The 21964-nt window shown below is 43.7% G+C and overlaps 2 protein-coding genes across 2 annotated transcripts in view; both read left to right on the plus strand.

Annotated features, from left to right (window-relative positions):
• Nucleotides 1-5092: 5092 nt before the first annotated feature.
• On the plus strand, nt 5093-12430 carry rplp2a (ribosomal protein, large P2a). The gene is made up of 5 exons (XM_043706167.2): nt 5093-5222; nt 6537-6660; nt 6746-6794; nt 10876-10962; nt 12317-12430. The coding sequence occupies exons 2-5, from the start codon at nt 6538-6540 to the stop codon at nt 12391-12393; spliced, it is 336 nt and encodes a 111-aa protein (XP_043562102.1). The 5' UTR covers nt 5093-5222; nt 6537; the 3' UTR covers nt 12394-12430.
• Nucleotides 12431-19627: 7197 nt separating this feature from the next.
• Nucleotides 19628-21964, plus strand: part of pnpla2 (patatin-like phospholipase domain containing 2) — a 57343-nt gene continuing 55006 nt past the window's right edge. Inside the window, exon 1 of the mRNA XM_043706166.2 lies at nt 19628-19861. Within this exon, the coding sequence (XP_043562101.1) occupies nt 19669-19861 (193 nt within the window). The 5' untranslated portion in view covers nt 19628-19668. The remainder of the gene's footprint in view (nt 19862-21964) is intronic.

Here is a 21964-nt window from a genome sequence, read left to right on the forward strand (position 1 = left end):
CAAGGCAGTCGTGTCCTGGATTCTGAGGAGAGTCTCCTTCCCCTTTCCAAAGAAAGGCAGCTGGATTTAAACAATTGTCAGTGACCAACACTAGATCATCATTTTCTATTAATATCGCCTCATATTTCAGAATCCGTGAGTCTATCAACCATCGCCCAGCTTTTTGGTTTAGGATCGTTCTCACTTGGTGTGGGGTGCTCACTACTAGGGCTCCCCCAAATGTAAGCTTTCTGCTTTCCTCCACCAACAGTGCAGTGGCAGCCACAGCCTGCACACACTCAGGCCATCCCCAGGATACTGGATCCAATAGCTTCGAAAGATATGCTACTGGCTGTCTCATCCCTCCCCACCTCCTGAGTTAATACTCCCAAAGCCGCTCCCTTATCTACGGTAGCAAAGAGGTGGAAAGGTTTATCTCGGGAAGGTAAGGCTAACACGGGGGCATGAATCAGATCGCTTTTGAGTTTCTCAACTAGTTATTTTTCCTCATCATCCCAACTTAGACATTTTGGCTCCCCCTCTAATAGTTTGAGATATAATTTCCTAGTCTTCTGAGCATAGGAATCTATCCACAATCTGCAATATCCCGTTAGACCCAAAAATTTGCGTAACTCCCGTTTAGTGCTGGGCAGTGGCATCCCCATTATTCCCTCTATCTGTTCCGGGCTTATCTTTCGCTTGCCCTCACTCACTAAATGTCCCAAGTATTTTACTTCTTGCTCCACATATTGTAATTTGTTTTTAGATAATCGCAGTCCTTGCTGACCCAGGAAATTCAATAATTTGTTAGTGGTTTCTACTACTCTTTCTCTTCTTTTTCCTGTTACTAAGAGGTTGTCGACATACTGCAACAGGGTAGTCCCCTTGGGGTTGCTAAATTTCTCCAATATTTGTTCTAACATCTGTCAAAGTAAATTCGGGGATTCCGTAAACCCCTGGGGGAGCACAGTCCACCAGTATTGCTGTTTCCGTCCTGTCTTAGGGTCTTCCCATTCAAAGGCGAACAAGTTCCTACTTTCCTCCGCCAAGGGACAGGCCCAAAAGGAATCCTTTAAATCTATCACACTAAACCATTTGTGGTCATGAGGGATCTTACTTAATAACGTATAGGGGTTTGGCACCACTGGGTGCCTGATCTGTACTATTCGATTTAATGTTCTCAAATCCTGCACCAATCGATAAATTCCATCAGATTTCCGCACTGGTAGAATTGGGGTATTATAAGGAGACATGCATGGCTCCATCTCTAATCAGTCCTTCAATTACTGGCTGCAGTCCTCGTTTATCTTCTATGGAAATAGGATATTGTTGCTCACAGACAATGTCCCCTTTCCGTTTTAAATTTATTAGAAGGGGAGGGATCTGTAGTTTTCCACGATTCCCTTCTCTAGCCCATACAATAGGGTCTATCTCTCTCTCCACATCCTCTGTCAACATTGCCATTTGTACAACTAATTCTTTTTCCTGAATTCCAATCTCCAGTCCTAAGAGGATAATTAAGTCTCTCCCTAGTAAGTTACTTCCTATATCAGGGATATACAGCAGTTCCCCTATGACCCTATCCTTAGGACCTTCTATCATCATAGGTTCAAATACTGGAACAGTAAATCCTTCCCCTTTTACCCCTGAAACAGTAATTGACCATGTCGACATTTCTACTTTCTTTGGTTTAAAATTCAGCGATGACCGTGCTGCCCCCGTATCTACTAGGAAGACTACCTCTTCCCTATAGGGTCCCACCTTCAGGTTTATCAATGATTCCTGGTGGGCTCCCGAGGGCAGGAACCCCTGACACCCCTATTCTTCATCAAAATTCATAAGCGGAATTGCCCTTTCTTCCCTTTTGTAGATCAGGACACTCCCGCTTAAAATGCCCTATCTTCCCACAATAATAGCATCCTGCCTGTGGAGACCTCCATCTCTGCCCCTGTCTCTCGAACCCTCTTTCAAATGCTCCCCCTTGTCCTCTCCCTCTTCCTCTCTGTCCAACATGCTGCCACCCGCTGCTCCGGTTGCTCACTATTGGTTCCATTCTTTTCTTAACTACCTCATCAACCGCAGCTACCATCATTTTCACCTTCTGTTTTTGTCTCTCATCCTCCCTCTTTACAAACACTTTCTGTGCCTTTCTTAACAATTCATCTAATGGTTTTTCACTCCTGCTATCTTCTGTATCTTTCTCTGTATGTCTGGCCATGCCTTTGTCACAAAATGTACTTTCAAAAGACCCTGTGCCACTGGGTCCTCAGGGTTCATTCCAGAATATTTCCGCATTGAGTCCCTTAATCTTTGCAAGAAAGCTGAGGGAGTCTCATCTTTGTCCTGTCTAACTTCAAAGGCTTTAGTCAAATTCTGTGACTTCGGCACTGCCTCTCTTATTCCTTTTAGAACCAGGTCTTTCAATTCCCTCATTTCTTCTCTATGCTCCGGGTTTTGGTTTTCCCACTGGGGGTCTCTGAGGGGAAACTTCACCTCTCCCTGTCCAGCATCCCCATCTCCAATCGGGTGTTCCCTGTCCCATATTTTAATGGCGGCTCCTCATATAAGTCCCCTTTCTTCTCCAGTAAATAGTATATTCAAAATAGACATTAACTCAGCCCAGGTATACAGACTTGGCCCCAAATATTGATCAATTTGTTCAGACAACCCCACCGGATTCTCAACCAGGACCTTCATTTCCTTTTTAAATGTTCTGACCTCCCCACTGGTGAGGGGGGCACTTACAAACCCAATCTCTTTGTCACCTATTGGTACCTCCTGAAGGGGATAAGTCGTTACGTTCTTCCCCTTTTTTCTTTTGTTTACCCCCCCCCCCTTAGGCTTTGATTTAGATCCTCCGGAGGCCTCCTCTACATCTACTGTAGCTTCCCTTTCTTTTGCTGAGGATTGAGGGTCAGGAACAACAACATCCCCGTCCACCGCCCCCCTCATCCTCCTCTTGTGAATCATCCGTTCCCTGTCCCTGTCTGTCTGTCTCTCCTCCTCCCCCATGTTCACCTAACCTGATTTTATGGTACGGGGTGGGGGGGGGGGGGGCAAACAGCCAAGAGGATCCCAGGGACTAGGTGGGACAGAGGGGGAATCCTTTGTCTTTACTACCATCATTCCCAAACTGCCCTTCCAACAGGATGTATAGTCCGCCTCCTCTTGACTAAAAGGTTGTTTTTTATTCACATTCAAATCTAAATACTGACAGACCCAATCCTCATCCGAACCATACTTTGGCCAGAAGACAGCCGGACGAAGGGTTGGGTCTTTGGTCCATACTAAAGAACAATATTTAATCATTTTCTTTTTATCTTTTGCCCTTGTCCAAGTATTACTTGTCCATTCCCGCAACATCCTCCCCAACGGACATTCAGGAGGAATGTTACCAGGGAGTTTTTCTTCTTCTTCCTTTACTCCGTGACAGCTACTCTGCCTACCCCCCATTTCCCGGGGCCCTCGCTAGTCCCTCAGCGAGTAAATACCCCTTTTCCCGGCCACCAAGGCAATACTTAAAAGTCATGTTTCTTACCTTGGTCTGTGCACAGAGTTGCCTGGCCCCTTGTCGCCGTATGTTTTATCGAGCTCCTATTACTGTCTGATTCAGATGTCTCTCTTGTGGGATCCATACCAGTCGCCCAAGGGAGCGGACCAAACCAGGACACGAGACCGCTCATCAATAGAGAACGGGATGCGTCTTCCCAGTGTCCAAGGCCAGCCACTCCCCCCGGCGATGGAAGAAAATCCTTGACAGCCCCCAATTGTGAGAAACAATGCTCACACATTTCAATAATTGCAGTCCGAGACAAAATCTGAATCAGTAGTGTCCTTTATTTTTACACTTGCAAATGGGTGTGATGTCCAGTGCCAAGCAAGACAGAGGACATACACACCAAATTCAACAAACTCTCGATATTTATATAATTTGGTTCCTACATATTTTTTTCTTATTTCATTGTTTCCCCCCCGTTTACATCCTCCACTTCCCTAAGACTGGTCCCACTACTCCTGCTTATCTCTTGCCTTATCCGGCCTTGTCTGTGACAAAATGCTTTACTCTGGCCTCACAAGGCCGTTTGACCTCATCCCGCTGCAGGTCATTGTTAGGCATATTCTTTCTTCATCAGTATCTACTCTTTCCATCTGGGCTTCTCCCGAAGCCACTCTGATCCCTATGACCTCTTTAATTAGGGTTTGTTCCTGTGTCTCTGTAAAAGTGGGAAACAGATGTTTATACCTACTATTTGTACAGGCGTATCTGGCCTAACTTCATCCCCTCACAACATCTTATCTATTTGCCCATAATATCTACCATTGTTTTGCAATCACGTTTCATGCTGACATACAATTTCATCTAATACAAAAACAATTATATATTTCCTCCACATAGTTTCCATTCTTGTTGACTCAGCTCCCGGCCAAAACAACCACACACTGATGTGAGTTCATTTACTTTGTATCAGAAATTATAATTGCAGAACTGCAGAAGTAACATTAGTTTACCTATATCCCACACGGACCAGTCAAACCGAGTACGTTCTTCAACAATGCACGTTTCAGCACTCTACACCATCATCCCACACGATGACTATATCGCAACAACAGCCTCAGTAGTCACTACCAACAACTGCCAACCTCTGAGCACTATCCTACAAATTATCCGCTTCATTCTTGAACACGTTTTCACCTTTGACAACCAGTTCTTCATCCAGCCACGCAAAACTAATAGGGATGGAGGAGCAGCGCTCTGAAAGCTAGTGCTTCTAAATAAACTTATTGGACTATAACTTGTTGTTGTGATTTTTAACCAGGGCTATAAGAATATTAGTAGTGGCTGCAGTTTCTGAATTTCCCATTTGCACTGACAGGAAAATCAAAAAGTATCTTTCTGTTGTCAATCATACAGAGAGATACCAAGTACATGTTTACAGTATCTTGCTACAGCCTTTATTGCTAATAATAAACGATTCCTGGAGCTCGTTGCTCTGTCTTACCCACTCTGCATCCTGATAAAGCTGACGACAACTTGTGACCAATGAGATGAAGGGTTATTCAACCGGCTGTTCCTATTGGCTCGAGCGTGTCCAATGATATTGGGGCGTGCCGGCGCATGTCCTTTATGTCTGAGTGTCACGTCGAGGCTCGTTCTTTTAGCGTCCGACGCCCACTGTGTGAGGAGAGACCAGAGGCCAGGCCTGCTCCTGCTCCGCTCCCGACTGCCTCACCCGGCCCGTCAGGTGAGTTCACCGCATTTTTCCCCCGGTCCTCTTCGTCACATCAGACCGGTGGCCCCGGCGGTAGCCTCATCCCTCCACTGCCGAGGCCTTGTCGGCGGAGGGCCGCCGCGTACCCGAAGGGAACGGGGATCAGCCGGAAGTGGAGGCCGCGCGGTCTCTCCACGTGCCCTTGGGCCTGCTCGATTGTGCCGGCGCCGCCGCGTTCCTTTTTGGAATGTAAGCGGCGCCTGCGTTCCATGGCGCGCGGGCCACGGGGTCGGCTCCAGGCGCTATCCCTGCAAAAGCACCTTTTCGATACTCCCCTCCCTTGCACGCTAACCTCTTTCACGTTTTTGTATGTGTTCGCTCAAGTGAGGTAACCATCAAGTCAGGGGAGCTTAAAAGTATTGCAAACTGTTCTGCAAGTTGCAAAGCTGCTTTCCAACCCCACAGTTTCTTACGCGCTTCAAGAAATTTGGTTTTGCAAGTACCTGATTTTTACAGGGGCTTTCAGGACCTGATGTCAAAGGAGCTGTGGGGTAGCGAATAATGAAGCAGGTCAAGTAATTTACAATAAAATGAGCACCTTATAAAAACCCTGCTAGGGAACCATTTAACATGTCCGCATGCACGATGTGAAAATATTTATTAGGCTTGGTTCCCCCACCTCAATTGTTCCACAAATCTTACCTACCTTGATGAGGAGGTGGCCGTGTTGGACTGGGTTGGATAAAGTTAAAAATCGCACAACACCAGGTCGTAGTCCAACTGGTTTATGTGGCAGTGCCAGCTTTTGGAGTGCTGCTCCTTTGTCAGTTTTCTCTTACCCACCCCAGCCAAACAAAATTCCTCCATGATTTATTTGATAGATTTCCTAAGTTCGAGCAGTAATTGACCTGCATTAACTTTTTGCTCATAGTGATGGCTTTGGATTTAATGTAGGGGACCAGTCTGCTAAAGTGACATTGGGCATGGATTGTAGAATACAGACTAGCCTGAAAAGAAAGATGATGCCTCAGGTTCCACTAGCTGTTTGTGTATTGTGGAGCTTCGTGACAATGCCTGTTTCTGGAAATGTGTATGGGTCCACTGTGGTCTTGTTAATGCTGAAGGCAACTAATGGCCATGGAGTTGTGCCCTAATGCCATCTGGACCAGGGATTAAAGAGAAATTGATTAACAAATAGATGAAAAGTTTGTTTTAAAAAGCTACTGTGGAAACTACAATGCTGTAAGAAATCAACAGTTTGTGCTTTCTGCCAAATAGCAATCAAATATCTTTTGCAATTTTTCTATACAAGGATAACTGAAGCTAAATTCTTCCCTTTTTTTTTAGAATGCGTTACGTCGCAGCTTATCTCCTTGCTGTATTGGGTGGCAATACATCACCATCTTCAAAGGACATTAAGAAGATTTTAGACAGTGTTGGTATTGAAGCTGATGATGAACGACTGAATAAGGTATTAGTTTCTCTGGGTTTGAGCATGCTGCGATTGGCTGAATTTTCACTCTTCTGATGGTGATCATATTATAAATGAATTTCAGGTTATCAGTGAGCTGAAAGGCAAGAACGTGGATGATGTCATCGCTGCTGGTAAGTAACCTTGTTTAACATAATCGTAAGTGTAACCCACCCCTACCCTATTATTCTACATTTACCCCTGACTAATGCACCTAACCCCCTGCATCTCTGAACACTATAAGCAATTTAGTATGGTCAATTCACCTAACCTCCACATCTTTGGATTGTGGGTGGAAATCAGAGCGCCCAACGGAAACCCATTCAAACACTGGGACAGAATGTGCAAATCCCACAGATGGTTACCTAGGGCTGAAATCGAACCTGGGTCCCTGGCGCTGTGAGGCAGCAGTACTGACCACTGAGTCACCATGCCACTGTATTTTGCTGAGCAAATGCATATACTGCTATGATTACCAAGGTGTAAACAGAATATTATTGAAATAAATCTTTGTCACCAGTGAAAGTGTAGGTGTAATCTCGACATTAATGAACCAAGGAGTTCTTTGTTTCCCTACTGTAAGTCAATTAAGGTTAGAGTAAAGTTAACATTTCAGGATGACTCTTATTTATGAATTTGAAGCATTTACTCTGTTCCTTTCTCCACAAATACTGCTAAACATATTGAACATGATACTTTTTTTTATCCTATCTTGCATCCAATTCATTTCTCCAGTCACTTGCTCTGCTTTTTAATCTCCATTTTGGAAACATTCAAAATTAAAATTCTTTGCCTTGTTTTCAAGTACCTCTGTGACCTCAATTATCCCTGACTTCAGGCGAAAGTGAGTACTGTAGATGCTAGTCAAGAGTGTGGTGCTGGAAAAGCACAGCAGGTCAGGCAGCATCAGAGGAGCAGGAAAATCGACATTTCGGGCATAAGAAGGGCACTCATGCCTAACTTCAGCTGCCTCTAGCCCAAACATTCTCCCAAGATCTTTGTTACTCCAATTGTAGCATCTTTAAGTTCCACCATTCCACCATTGGTAACTAAGTTTACAGCTGCCAGGACCATAAATCTGAAATTTGTTTTTCGACCTCTGCTCTTTAGAGGTTCAGTTTTTTTTTACAAACAAATGTTTTTACAGTTGAAGGTAGTGCTTGAGATGCTTCCGCTTAAACTTCAACTGACAATTTGATACAATAGTCAGCCTTGGTTAAGTGCTGTTTTCTTGATTCCAGTGCAGATTAAGTCCCAAGCTTTAAGCATGCTATCTAAGCTGAAACTTCAGTACATACTAGTGGATGTTCTGCATCTATCAAAAGGTGTTTAGCAATGCTGTATCTGTCCCCTCAGGTGGGAGCAGATCCTATAGCAGTAGTTAGAACTGGAGGGTTCTTTTGGCATCCTTAGCCAATATCTCCAGGGCATATTATTTGATCAGGTTTGTATGATTTTTGGATCTCTGTTTTCCCTTTCTTTCAATCGTGACATTCTTTGACTAGGTTTCATTAGCTGTGGAGCAATAGTTTTGCTTTTGGGGGATATTTGTTTGTACGTACATTGTTTTTGCTGACTCTCCTGTTGTGTGCAACCCTACACCTCACACTCAATTGTTTTTCCCTTGGATATCATAGTAATAAGCACTAGTCATATATAATTATTGTCTTTAACTTATTCAATCAGTGCTTTTCACACCTTCCGACATGGCTAAACTCTTCACACCCAATCCACTGAATCACTGTAATGTAGTATCATTAGTTTGCATGTAACAAGCTTCTCTCAAATTGGGAGGATGACCTGGTGATTTGTTTTCTCTTGTATTAGAAAGATGGCTGTTGGTGAAATACTTGGGATTTTTTCTACCTGAGGGGGGAGACTGTAGCCTGGTTTAATCTATCTTTCAAAATGCATCATGTTTGTTGCTGTGTTGACTGTCAAGCAAATAATGTTCAAGTCCTGTCTCAGAAGCAAGTATGCTATTACTGTACCAAGGCTTAAATGATGTTTAATGTGAGGACAGATGTTATTTTAATCTTTTGGACACTTCGTGTTCAAGTTTCAGTGTATAGCTAAAGCATGAGACGGTATTTGTGATGAGATGTGCAAAGGGATTAATGGAAATCTGATGGGATATTCAAATTCTTTACCTGTAAAATAGGTGCTACAAATGTAAGCAATCCATAATGGTGTTCAGAGTGATGGGTGATGTTTGATTGATTTATAACTAAACGGGAACAACCAGTTTCCAGGAACATTTAATGTTATGCCAAAAGTAAGAACTCTCCAAATAAGAACAGGAGTCGGCACATCATGCGAGCTATATTGTCCAGTATTGTGGCCCCCATTCGCTTTTTCGCTGTCGTGAATATACCAATCCACTGAGCGTTCTCAGCTGTCTGGAATTGACAATTCCAAACATTTGTGGTCTCTGGGGTGAAAGATTTCTCCTCGTCTCAGTCCTACATGGGTAATACCTTGTCTTATGGCTATGGTTATCTTGAAATATCAGCCAGTAGAAAAAGTCTTCCTTGCGTCTGTGGTGCCAAAGCCTTGTTTCACATTACAGAGGAACCTCAGTTATCTGATTGACTTGAGATGGGTGGGAGCGATTTCTTTCGGATAATTGATTTTGTTAATCGATTCAATGCCTCCCCTCTGGGTCTCGGAGTTTTCTGTTAAGTCCACTCCCTGTTCAGGAGAGGAGACTGCAGCACACAGAGCGCGAGACCCTGGCTCCACCGCCCCAACACCCGTCAGCCCCCCTCCACGTTGGGGCAGCCGAAGTGGGAACCAACTGTAAGACTGTTGCTGCCTTTGTGGGGTAAGTCTCCAAATAGAGTGCGTGCACACAGACACAACATTTTACTGCAGCTTTTTGACAAGTTCCACCTCTGCCCTGTACAGGGCAAGTTGGAGAGATTATCTGGGGAAGGGGGAGGTTTAGGGGTCACCCCTGTGTAGAACTCCATGGAAAGTGGGAGGTGGAGTAGAGTGGGCAGGAGGTCAGCCATTTCAGAGACTGTTCTCGGCAGCGTTTCAATGAGTCAAGATAGTTTTTAATCACCGTAAACAAAATACGCGATCTGGGTCGAAACAGCTCTTTGATATAATGCTTCTATTGGGACCTCAAGATCTCCTTTGGATAATCTAAGTTCCTCTGTATTATGCTTCCTTTTGTTATGGTTGGCTCTGGGAGTATAGATGGAAATGTGTTGCTGGAAAAGCGCAGCAGGTCAGGCAGCATCTAGGGAACAGGAGAATCGACGTTTCGGACATTAGCCCTTCTTCAGGAATGAGGAAAGTTGGTCCCGCAGGCTAAGATAAAAGATAGGGAGGAGGGACTTGGGGGAGGGGCGTCGGAAATGTGATAGGTGGAAAGAGGTCAAGGTGAGGGTGATAGGTCAGACTGGGGTGGGGGCGGAGAGGTCGGGAAGAAGATTGCAGGTTAGGAAGGCGGTGCTGAATTTGATGGATTTGACTGAGACAGGCTGGGGAGAGGGGAAATGAGGAAACTGGTGAAATCCGATTTGAACTCGGATTTCACCAGTTTCCTCATTTCCCCTCTCCCCAGCCTGTCTCAGTCAAATCCATCAAATTCAGCACCGCCTTCCTAACCTGCAATCTTCTTCCCGACCTCTCCGCCCCCACCCCAGTCTGACCTATCACCCTAACCTTGACCTCTTTCCACCTATCACATTTCCGACGCCCCTCCCCCAAGTCCCTCCTCCCTATCTTTTATCTTAGCCTGCGGGACCAACTTTCCTCATTCCTGAAGAAGGGCTAATGCCCGAAACGTCGATTCTCCTGTTCCCTAGATGCTGCCTGACCTGCTGCGCTTTTCCAGCAACACATTTCCATCTCTGATCTCCAGCATCTGCAGACCTCACTTTCTCCTCTGGGAGTATAGGTCAGTTCTATTATTGCTCCCCAACCACAGACCTGAAAAGCAATGGAAGTTGTCACAGCAAAAAAACTGCAATTTTCTGTTCCCTTCTGTCCAGAGAAAGTAGCCGTAACTCAATCCTCCCCACTCCCAAATGATTTTTAATATAGTTTTTTTTTCAAGTTTCTTTCCCTTGATGCCTTGTTCTGTGGTGGGTTGTGGGACAAGCTTATCTTTGCTTGCCTGTGGAAATATGGATTTTGGAATCTGTGGTAGAGGAGGGGAAAGTGTATTGTGGTGTTACGCTGACTAATGAATTTTCTATTTAGGCAATGCTAAACTTGCAAGTGTCCCAGCTGGTGGGGTCGCAGCTTCTGGTGCTACAGGTGGTGCTGCTCCAGCTGCAGCAGCTGTTGGTAAGTGCTCATTGTCTCGTTATTTGGATAGGATTAACTTCTGGTTTAAATTGTGACTTTTGTGTCTGGTCCAGTACTAAAGTGCAGCATTTGATACATTTGCTTGCTTCACAAAGCTGAGTATCATAAAGCAGAGGTGGTAAATTGTTTGTTACACCCAGTGTTACAGATAGAGATTGGAGGCACTTCAGAATAATTATTTAAGATCAAGTTGCAAGTTGGCCCACTGAGCTGGAGGATTTGTAACATCATCAGTGAGCCTCTGGTGAAGCGCTGGTGTTCTGTTCCGCTTTCTATTTGTCTTGGTCTGTTATGGTGGGTGATATCATTTCCTGTTCTTTTTCTGAGGTTGGTAAATGGGGTCCAAATCGCTGTGTTTGTTGATGGAGTTCCGGTTTGAATGCCGGGTCTCTAGGAATTCCCACGCATGTTTCTGTTTAGGCTGTCCTAGATGGATGTGTTGTCCCAGTTGAAGTGGTGTTCTTTGTGTGTATCCTTATAGATACTAGTGGTAGTGGGTCATGTCTCTTGGTGGTTAGTTGGTGTTTGTGTATCCTGGCGGCTAGTTTCTTGCCTGTCTATCCGATGTAGTGTTTGTTGCAGTCCTTGCAGGGTATTTTGTAAATGATATTCATTTTGCTGGTTGTTGGTACAGGCACCTTTAGGTTCATGAGTAACTGTTTGTGTGTTGGTGAGTTTGTGGGCTACCATGATGCCAAGGGGTCTGAGTAGCCTGGTAATTATCTAAGATATTTATATGGTGTGGATAGAGTCTCTGGGCATGTTGTCGTCTTGTTTGGGTTTGTTGTTTAAGAATCGGTAGATTGTTTATTGGGTACCTGTTCTTGAATACAGTGTCTAGGTATTTTCTGCTCGTAGTTCCTGGGTACTGCAGTGTGTTGCGACCCAATTTAGCAACCTTTTGAGAAAAAGAACCAGAAATGATATCACCCACCTTAACAAGCCAAGCCATGTAAATAGAAAGCAGGACAGAGCGCCAGCACTTCACCAGAGGCTCACTAATGTTACCTAGTGTGGTGATGAGACGCCTGACAGCAAACCCAGCAGCTCAGTGAGCAAACTTACAACCTGAGCCTCAAACTGAGCTACAAATCTTCTCAAAGCCATTTAAGATGTCACCATGACTGTCCTTAGTAACAAATACCACTGCAACAAGTCAGTTGGACCAGCAAAGGCTCAGCTGACCTGAATAGTTTCAACATGTTCAAATAAATGATTGAACAGAGGCTTGATTTTTGTTTATGGGTTTATGCTTATTTGAATCCTCACTCTGACTTATGGTCATGTTGAAATGAATGGCTTGGTTTTAACTGTCTAATTTTGTTTTAATCAGCTGAAGAAAAGAAAGAAGAGAAGAAAGAAGAATCTGAAGAATCAGATGATGACATGGGCTTTGGTCTCTTTGACTAGATTCTAAACTTTTTAAAATAAAACTCTTGTGTCCTAATGGATGGTTGTTAGTAAATGGTATTTAAAATGGATTGTGTGCAAACCAGCGAGTGAGCAATAAAGCAAAAATTGAATGCTGATTTGCTTTGGGGGAATGTTGGCTGTCCAAAAAAGCTGTTCCCTTTGTACCCTTTTTTCTCTCCTCTTCCAAGTTAGAGGAAGGATCTTAATGATTCTAGTTTTAGCTATGCTTTACATTCATTGTCTATATTTTCACCATCATCTTTGACCTTTCAATGGGTTAGTATAAGAATTGTGTGTACTGGGATTAATTTCTATTCAATCAAGCTTGTTGTGGCTGGGCAGCACAAAAAGGTACTGTAGTTGGGTTCAGTTTCACTATCCACCTAAGTGGCTGCCACTTAATACTGATAGTTGGGAGAGAGAGAGAGAGAGAGAACCTGGCTTTGGAGATATTAGTTGAAGTGCTAATTCAGACTCTTCAACCAGGTTCTTAAAGACCTATTAATTTGAAGTACATATAGGTTACTGCCTTTTAAAGATATCCCTACCTTCTGTATCTGTCTTGACTAGCTGATGGAACAAGAATTGTGAATGTTGCTTGGAGTCATTGATCTTAATGAGCAGATGCTGTATGTAAGTACAGTGCTGCTGATAAGAGGCATTGCAAAAATTAATTCAGCTATACCAAGCAGTAGCATGTGCGGAGTGTTACTTTTTAATGATCTAAGTTTGAATTAGTGCAAAATAAAAATTGAATTGGGCTGAATGAAGGTAGGGGTGTACTTTTCACTTTTAAATAGTGATGGGCTTGTATTTATGCGTTTGTGATCTTACAAAGTGATGAAATCACTGATTAGTGATTTTTATTTTGTACAATGGAACTGTTCTCTCAAAGAAAAGACTGACCAAATGGTGAATTTGTCAGGAATTCACAAGTGTCTGGCCCAATCTTCCAGGAGCTCTAGGAATTAAAGGAGGAGGTAGGAGTGCAGAACTCAAGAGGTTATTAAAATCTCCAGCATACACAAATAGGACGTGTATGGAAAAGGTGAGCAATCAAAGCTTCCAAGTACACTCTTAAATAATGAAGCGGAACCATTTGTACCGATCTGAAGGAGTTATATATGAATGCACGCACGAAGAGGAGCTAGGTAGATTTGACTAGGAGAGAAGCCTAGCTGGAAAGACCAGGAGATTTTGGGAATCATTCCGGAGAGATCTGAGCTTCCTCCTGAGGAAAAAAACCCTGGTATACGGAGGATGAGGCAACCATGGCTGACTAGGGAAGTCAGGGATAGCATAGAAGCATATAATGTGGTGAAGGGCAGTGAGAAATCAGGGCTGGGAAGCTTACAAAGACCTACAGTGGGCAACAAAGCAAGAAATTTGCAGGAAGAAGATTAAATATGAGTGTAAGCCAACCAGTGATATAGTGGACAATTTAAGAGTTTTGTTAGACATGAAACAGTCAAAGGAGGATGTTGGGAAATGGCACAAGATAGGAGTGAGGAACAAGGAAATGGCTGAGGAATTGAATAACTACATCAGTCTTCACTGTGGAAGGCCTGTTGGGGGCAGAGCTGAGTCTGGTGGCCATCCCCAAGGAGAAGGTGCTAGAAAAACTGAATGGACTGAAGTTGAATAAATCACCTGAACCAGATGGACTACACCTCAGAGATACTGGTGATTTTTCTGGAATTGTTAGAATCAGGGAGGGTCTGAGATGACTGGAAAATTGCTAACATGACCCCTGTTTAAACGTCGAGATTAGAGTCGTACTGGAAAAGCAGAGCAGGTCAGGCAGCATCCGAGGAGCAGGAAAAACAATGTTCTGGGCAAAAACCCTTCATCAGGAATCCCTGTTTAAAAACTGAATAAGGCAAAAGACTGAAATTTATAGACCAATCAGTCTAACCTCGGTCGTGGGTAAGATGCTGGAATCCATAGTGAAGGATGAGAATTCTGAATACCTGGATATGAATGGTAAAGTAGGGCAAAAGTCAGCATGGAGAGGGGAGGTTAAAATGTGTTGCTGGAAAAGCGCAGCAGGTCAGGCAGCATCCAAGGATGTTCCTTGGATGCTGCCTGACCTGCTGCGCTTTTCCAGCAACACATTTTCAGCTCTGACCTCCAGCATCTGCAGCCCTCACTTTCTCTATGGAGAAGGGAGGTCATGCCTCACAAATCTGCTGAATTCTTTGGAGAAGTAATGAGCAGGTTAGACAAAGGAAAACCAATGGATGTTATCTACCTGGCCTTCAGGGCCTTTGACAAGTTGCCACACAGGGGACTACAGAGTAAGGTAAGGGCCCATTGTGATGGTGTGGATAGCGGCTGGCTCTGGCAGGAAGCAGAGAGTGGGGATAAAAGGGTCCTTCTTGGGATGGCAGCCAGTAACCAGTCATGTTCTGCAAAGAGCAGTGTTGGGACCACAACTATTCACTATACATTAACGATGTAGAGAAAAGAACTGAGGCTATTATGGCTACGTTTTCAGATTATACAAAGATAAATAGAGAGACAGCATTGAGGAAGCAGGGCAGCTGCAGTAGGATTTGGACAGGTTCGGAGAGTGATAAGGAAGTGGCAGATGGAGTACAATGTGGGGAAAGTATGAGGTCATGCACTTTGGTAGGAAGAATAGAGGCATAGACATCTCTAATTGGGGACAAAATTCAGAAGTCTGAAGTGCAAAGAGACTTTGGAGGTCTCTCAAGGTAAACTTGCAGGTTGAGTCAGTAGTTAGAAAGAGGTGGCATTTATTTTGAAAGGGCTTGAATATAAAAGCAGGGATGTACTTCTGAGACTCAATAAGGCTTTGCTCAGACCACGTTTAGAGATTTGTGTGCAGATTTGAACCCCATATTTCAGGAAAGGTGTACTGGATGTTCAGAAGAATTCACAAGAATGTAAAGCTTAACGTATGAGGGACATTTTGAGGACTCTGAGTATAGACCCAGAGTTTAGAAGGATGCGGGATGGAGGAGATTTAATTGAAACACGCAGAATACTGAATGACCTGGACATAGTAGATGTTGGGAAGATATTTCTATTGGTCCGAGAGACCAGGACTCGAAAGACTCCGCCTTAGAGTAAAGGTTGTTTACCTTTCAGAACCAAGAAGAAGAAACTACTTCAGTCAGTGGTGAATCTGTGGAATTCACTGCCACAAAAGGTTGTGGAGGCCAGGTCATTGGGTATAATAAAGACAGATAGATATGCTCTTGAGTATCAAGTGGATCAAAGGTCAGAGAAAATGGGGTTGAGAAACTTATCAGCCATGGTTGAATGGCAGAACGGGCTCAATGGGCTAAATGACCTAATTTCTGCTCCTATGTTTTATGGTGTACATTGTAAAGGTATGCAGTAGTTGGGTTGTATGTCTGAGTGAGATAGAATTCAGTTAGTCTGTGGGTGGATACTTCTGTGGAGCAGTAGTGCTAACACCGTTGTGTCAGGTCTTCTGGAAGTGGCGGTACCTCACCTGTCCTGTACTGTATTACAATCAATTAAGATTCCAGCGTGAAACTGGGCCTGAAATTTGGTTGCTGTGGTTCAGTCATTAGTTTTACAACTACTCTGTATTCTTTAACAAATATGCATTACCTGTGAAAATGCTATAAAACTCTGCATTTGACAGTTTTAAAAAGAACAACTGCAAAAATAATTCAACCTTTCACAGATACAGTCTAGTCAAATAACATTTGTACATTCTTTCTTTAATTTCATATTTAATCAATGAGGTTACAAGTGTTCCATTTTGGTGACTTTCAGTACTTTCAGCATGTATACTTCACTCTGTCTGTACTCGAGACATGTATGCAGTCCAAATTTGTTTCTCTCTAAACCCTTTGAAAGCGATGTTGTGAGTGTTCGAAGAATGCTAAAAAAACGGAAGATTATATTCCAGCCTGAGGACTTCCACAAAAGCCTGCCCTTTTTTTTTCTAGTTGGCATATTCTTCTGACTTCTGAGTGGCCCCGTGTCATCTCTTTTCCTGCATGTCATATAAGTTCAATTTTGAGAATATTTCAATTAACCTTCCAGGTGGCTCATCAAATCATTTAATTTGAATCCATGCTTTGTTTGAAAAGCTGACTTAAGTTCACTGGTCCAAACCACATTCTGATCCTTGTTAAGAAGTCATCCTCTCAAACTAAAATCTCTCTCCGTTCAATTTTTGAATCTAAATTCCGAAATGGTATTAATGTATTACAAACATACATCACAGTTCATGGAGTCAAGTTTGTGCTTTTAGATTCATAGGAAGAGCTTGCTTTCAATGTGAAAGTTTGAGGGTTTTCCCTCAATGTTTATTTTGCAGACTGGTAGGTAATTGCTTTGCTCTTTTGATCTCACTTAATGATTTATCCCTTTATTTTATGTTGGTCATGTGTTTTGGAAGATTTGTCTTGTGTAAATTTGGCATGCTATTTGAATTTTGCAATGCAGTGTTGAAATTTTGATGGTTTTCTTTGTTGTGTTTACAACCGAATGGAATCGTGTTAAGCCAAAGTTATGGGTCACCTAGCTAAAAAGCTGTGGGAGGTGAAAGCTTTTGAGTCACTGGCCACTTTTAATAACACCAAGTATTGTTGATATTGCTTAGGCACAGGGGAATAACATAGTACTATTCACTCGCTCTACCACTGATGGACAAGAGGTCAAGATGCAGAGCAGATTCCCTAAGATTCCTTCTATAACACCTTGCAAACCAATTACCAGTGCCATCCAGAAGAACAAGGGCCTCCGATAAATGGGAATGCTACTACTTGCAAGTTCACTTGCAAGCTATTCCCCATCCTGAAGAAGAAAAATCATGTCATTCCTTCAGTGTTGCTTGGTAAGAACCCTGAAACTCCTAAACAGTAGTGTGTGTGTGGGTGTGTCTATAAGTACCTGAATGGCAGTAATTCACCACTGCCTTCGAGGGCATTTGGGATGGAGAGGGTCAAGGCCATGGAACCATCTGAAATGCCTGATAAATGTTGATACAGTCATTTGAAAAATATTTAGAAGTCTTGCTACCATATTTTCTCAACTACGGGCAAGTACTAAAGCAATTTTTCATAACGAGTGATATTACACATTGTGTTGGTTATTTCCTATACCTACCTAATTCGCCGAGATGATGAAATTCTCAGTAGCAAAAACCAACAAGCTCGTATTAGTATTTTGGTATATTGTAATACAATTGTTAACTTCAAAGCATGCACCAAATGTTAAATTCTGTCTAACTTTGATAGTAAAAACACACTGGGGTATGACATTTAAGATGTGTCTTAGGGTGCGTCTTGACATTCAGCCAGAGGAAGGTGACAGTATAAAAGCTTCAATAAGAAGAGTTTTGAATGCTCTTTGGGTGGCGTGGTGGCTCACAGCACCAGGGACCTAGGTTCAATTCCCACCTTGGGCGATTGGCTGTGTGGAGTTTGCACATTCTCCCTGTGTCTGCATGGATTTCCTCTGGGTGCACCGGTTTCCTCCCACAATTCAAAAATGTGTAGGTCAGGTGAATTAGCTGTGCTAAATTGCCCATAGTGTTCAGGGATGGTTAGGTTAGGTTAGGTGTATTAGTCAGGAGTAAATGTAGAATAATAGGGTAGTGAATGGGTCGGGGTGGGTTACTCTTCGGGGGGAGGATGTGGATATGTTGGGTCGAAGGGCCTGTTTCCATATTGTGGGGAATCTAATCATCTAATCTGTCCTAACGAGGAGAAAAACAGAGTGCAGAGGGGGGATGACTGGACTGAATGGAGGTATAGTGAAAGTCCCGTGCAGGAGATGTACAAGGTTCCAGAATTGTCCCATCTAGTATTCTCAAATGGTTGTTGGGTAGTTACAACTCTCGGGTTTGCCAATACTTTTTTTGCACACGTAAGTGGGAGGGAATTCATAGATTCCTAATTGATTGCACTCAGGGGAGATGCATAGATTTATATCTTCTAGACTTCTGCACATGTGTGGCTGCTGGAAGTTGTTGTCAGTTTGCTGGTAATGGTGGTTGAACACAACTTGGCAATACCTGAGTCATCGCTTACTTTGCAACTGGCATTCACTTCATTCCAGCTGCTCAATGTTTTGAGCTGTGGAACTAACTCTCAATGTCAGCACCTTCATGGGAGGAAATGTGTGTATGACAGAACAAGGAAGGAATGGCGATTTAAAAATAAACCATGTATTCGATGTTAAATTTCACATTAAACGGGTTGGACAAAAGTATGCTATAACCTGCACAGATGAAATAAGGACTTAGCAAGAACTTATTGATTGCCTTGGGAGCTATCTGTACATCTAATTTTAAACTCTTGATCACTTCTGGTTTTAATCTGTTCCTATATTGGACTCCTACACCCTAAACTCTGGAATATACCTCCTCCCCACTTTCCCCCTTCAACCTTAAAGTCTACCCATACTTTTGGCCACAGAATAGTCACAGCACACAAGGAGTTCATTTGGCTTGTTAGATCCACACAAGAAAAGTCTGCTCGTTCCTTGCTCTTTTGTTTTTCTGTTCACTTGTTTGTCCAACCCACTTAGAGATGATAATATCTAAAGGGGGAGTCGGATGTTTAATTCTGCTTTATAATACCCTTGCGTGCGGGGGAGGAGATGGCCTAATGGTATTATTTGACTGTTAATCCAGAAATGCAAGTCATGTCTTGTGGATGGGCTTGAATCCTGCTGAGGCAGGTCGTGGAATTTGAATTCAATAAATATCTGGGATTAAGAGTTTAATGATGATCATGAATCCATTGTGGATTGTCAAAAACACCTATTTGGTTGACTAATGTCCTTAGGGGGGAGGAAGGAAACCGCTGATCTGTTTTACATTTGACTCCAGACCCACAGCAATGTGGTTGACTCTTAACTGCCTGCTGGGCAATTAAGGATGGGCAATAAATGCTGCCCTGGCCAGTGACCTCCTTATCCCGTGAATGAATATAACAAAACAATATTCTGTAGTACTGCTGCGAAGTGACGTATAGGATCAGCATATTACGCTCCAAGCGCTATGTAAATACAAGTTGTTGTTGACTGAGAGGCGTTCCCAGCGGTGCGAACAGTGATTGGTGGAGAAGCGGCTGTCGGTCTGGGTGTACGGTGGAGCTGATTGGAAGAGGGGGGAGAGAGACCAGAAGAAAACAGGAGAGACGAGGAAGGAGGGGAGCAGAGAGGAGGCAGCTGGAAAATGTGAAGCGGAGCGGTTCCCAGTCTCGTCCTGCTGTGGGGGGGCGGGCGGGTGTACGCTGTTGTTTCATTTTGGGGGAGATGCTGCCTGCGGAAGACTCGGCCTCCTGGAGCATCTCGTTCGCCGGCTGCGGCTTCCTGGGCATTTACCACATCGGGGTGGCCAGCTGCCTGTGTGAACACGCTCCCCAGCTGGTCCACAACGCCAGCAACATCTACGGCGCATCGGCCGGAGCGCTGACAGCCTGTGCGCTGGTCAGCCGAGCCTGTCTCGGTAAGTCCTCGCTTCCCCCCACCTCCAACCCAGCAAAAGGAAAATCCGCCCGAAGGCACCGGCGCTCTCACCCCCGAGAGCCAGTGCCCCGTAGGGAGGAAGATTCTCGATTAGAGTGGTGCTGGAAAAGCACAGCAGGTCAGGCAGAATCCGAAGAGTTGCTGCCTGAACTGCTGTGCTTTTCCAGCACAACTCTAATAAGGAAGCTGTTCGGATAAGAGAGCAAAGCAATGCAACAACAACACCTGCTGAAGGTAGCACCTTTCATCAAGGCGGGTCACTTGCGACGTTCCTTTTGAAGCGGAGGCAGCTGTCATCTCTAGCAAACAATTAGCGCACAGTAAGATCCCACAACCACCGGCTGCAGAAATGGCCCGATGATCCGCTCTGTCCATTTTGCTTTTTTTTTAAAAAAAATTAGAATCCCTATAGTGTAGAAGCAGGCCCTTCGGCCCAACAAGTCCACACTGACCCTTTGCAGTGTAACCCACCCAGACCTATTCCCCTGTCAGTCTACAATGCGCCGAGCCACACATCCCTGAACACTATAGGCAACTGAGCTTGGCCAATTCACCTAACCTGCACTCCACACAGTCACCCGAGCCTGGAATCGAACTTCGGTCCCTGGCGCAGTACTAACCACTGAGCCACCGTGCCGTAGAGGCATTGGGGTGGACAAAATTAAACATTGTGTTGTTGAAGGAGGTGTGTTGGAGAGTTCTTTGGCTCTTTGACACTGTGAGATATTTTTTCTAACTGCCCTTTGTGTATTGGGACCATATCTGTCTATTAATGCAAACGTGATTATGATAAGTAATGTTTACACTTAACAAATTGTTGAAATGTGTAGAATGATGGCTGTGAAGTTATAAGGCAACTTTAATGTCTTCATGATTTCCTTAATCAGGCTGAGGTTTGTTCTTATAGTTTACGTAAACACTAGCCAGTCAGCGACTTGTTGGGGCATTCAGCGAGATCTTGGATCTGTGTTTTGCCTGAGTCCAATTGCCCTGAACTCGCATACATCTTGATTGAGTTACAGATTTATTACACTGTATCAACTCTAGTTTTGTAGCATATACATGATTTATGGTCTCATTAAATATAGCCAGTGTTATTATTGAGTTAGATCTGCAGAAGTGCAAACTTAGAAGGCTGAAGTACTGTCACAGTGCAGAGAAATGTTGTTAATCAATTAGCTTAATATTACAACTAATAGGCAAGATGTAATGACTGGTCAGCTCGTGGGAAACAGATTTTCTCAAGTTCTGGATTCGTCACAGTAGCTATTGTGTTTGGGCCAGGAATGATCAACAGTCATTGATAGCATCATGGCTACAGTGTTTCTTGCATGTTTTGTCTCGTTAAATGTAAATCTCTCTTTATGGTGGTAATTCATAAATGATTTATTGTGACAGTATTGATTATGGTTATTCAAGGGGGTTGGAATAAAAAGGGAAAATAAGTTCTCTAGTTGTGAGTTTGCTCACTGAACTGGTAGGTTTGTTCTCAGATGTTTTTGTCACCATGCTAGGTAACAACATCATCAGCGAAGCACTGGTGTTCTGTCCTGCTTTCTATTTCTGTGTCTTGGTCTGTTAAGGTGGGTGATATCATTTCCGGATCTTTTTCTCGGAACTTGGTAAATGGGGTTCAAATCGATGTGTTTATTGATGGAGTTCCGGTTGGGATGCCACGCCTCTAGAAATTCCTGTGCGTGTCTTTGTTTAGCCTGCCCTAGGCTGGATGTGTGTCCCAGTTGAAGTGGTGACCTTCTTTGTCTATGTGTATCCTTACATAAACAGAAAGTGGAACAGAACATCAGTGCTTCATCGGAGGCTCACTGATGATGTTACCTAATGTGGTGTCTGAGAACAAACCTACCAGCTCAGCGAGCAAAGTTGCAACCTGAACCTCAATCCGAGTGACAAGTCTTCTGAAATCACAACTTTGGTTCTCTGTTTCCGTTGTTCGTAGCCTTGGGCAGACCAAGGAGGCAGGTCTCCTTGCAGCATTCAATTTTAGCAAAACACATCAGGAAGGATGTCATGACTTTAGGAATAGAGTGTAAGTGCACAAGCAAAATGGTATGGCATAAAGGTT

Source organism: Chiloscyllium plagiosum, unplaced genomic scaffold (genome assembly GCF_037043375.1).
Source record: "Chiloscyllium plagiosum isolate Xiang-an unplaced genomic scaffold, Cpla_swu_hap1 HiC_scaffold_18, whole genome shotgun sequence".
NCBI classification, from domain to species: Eukaryota; Metazoa; Chordata; class Chondrichthyes; order Orectolobiformes; family Hemiscylliidae; genus Chiloscyllium; species Chiloscyllium plagiosum.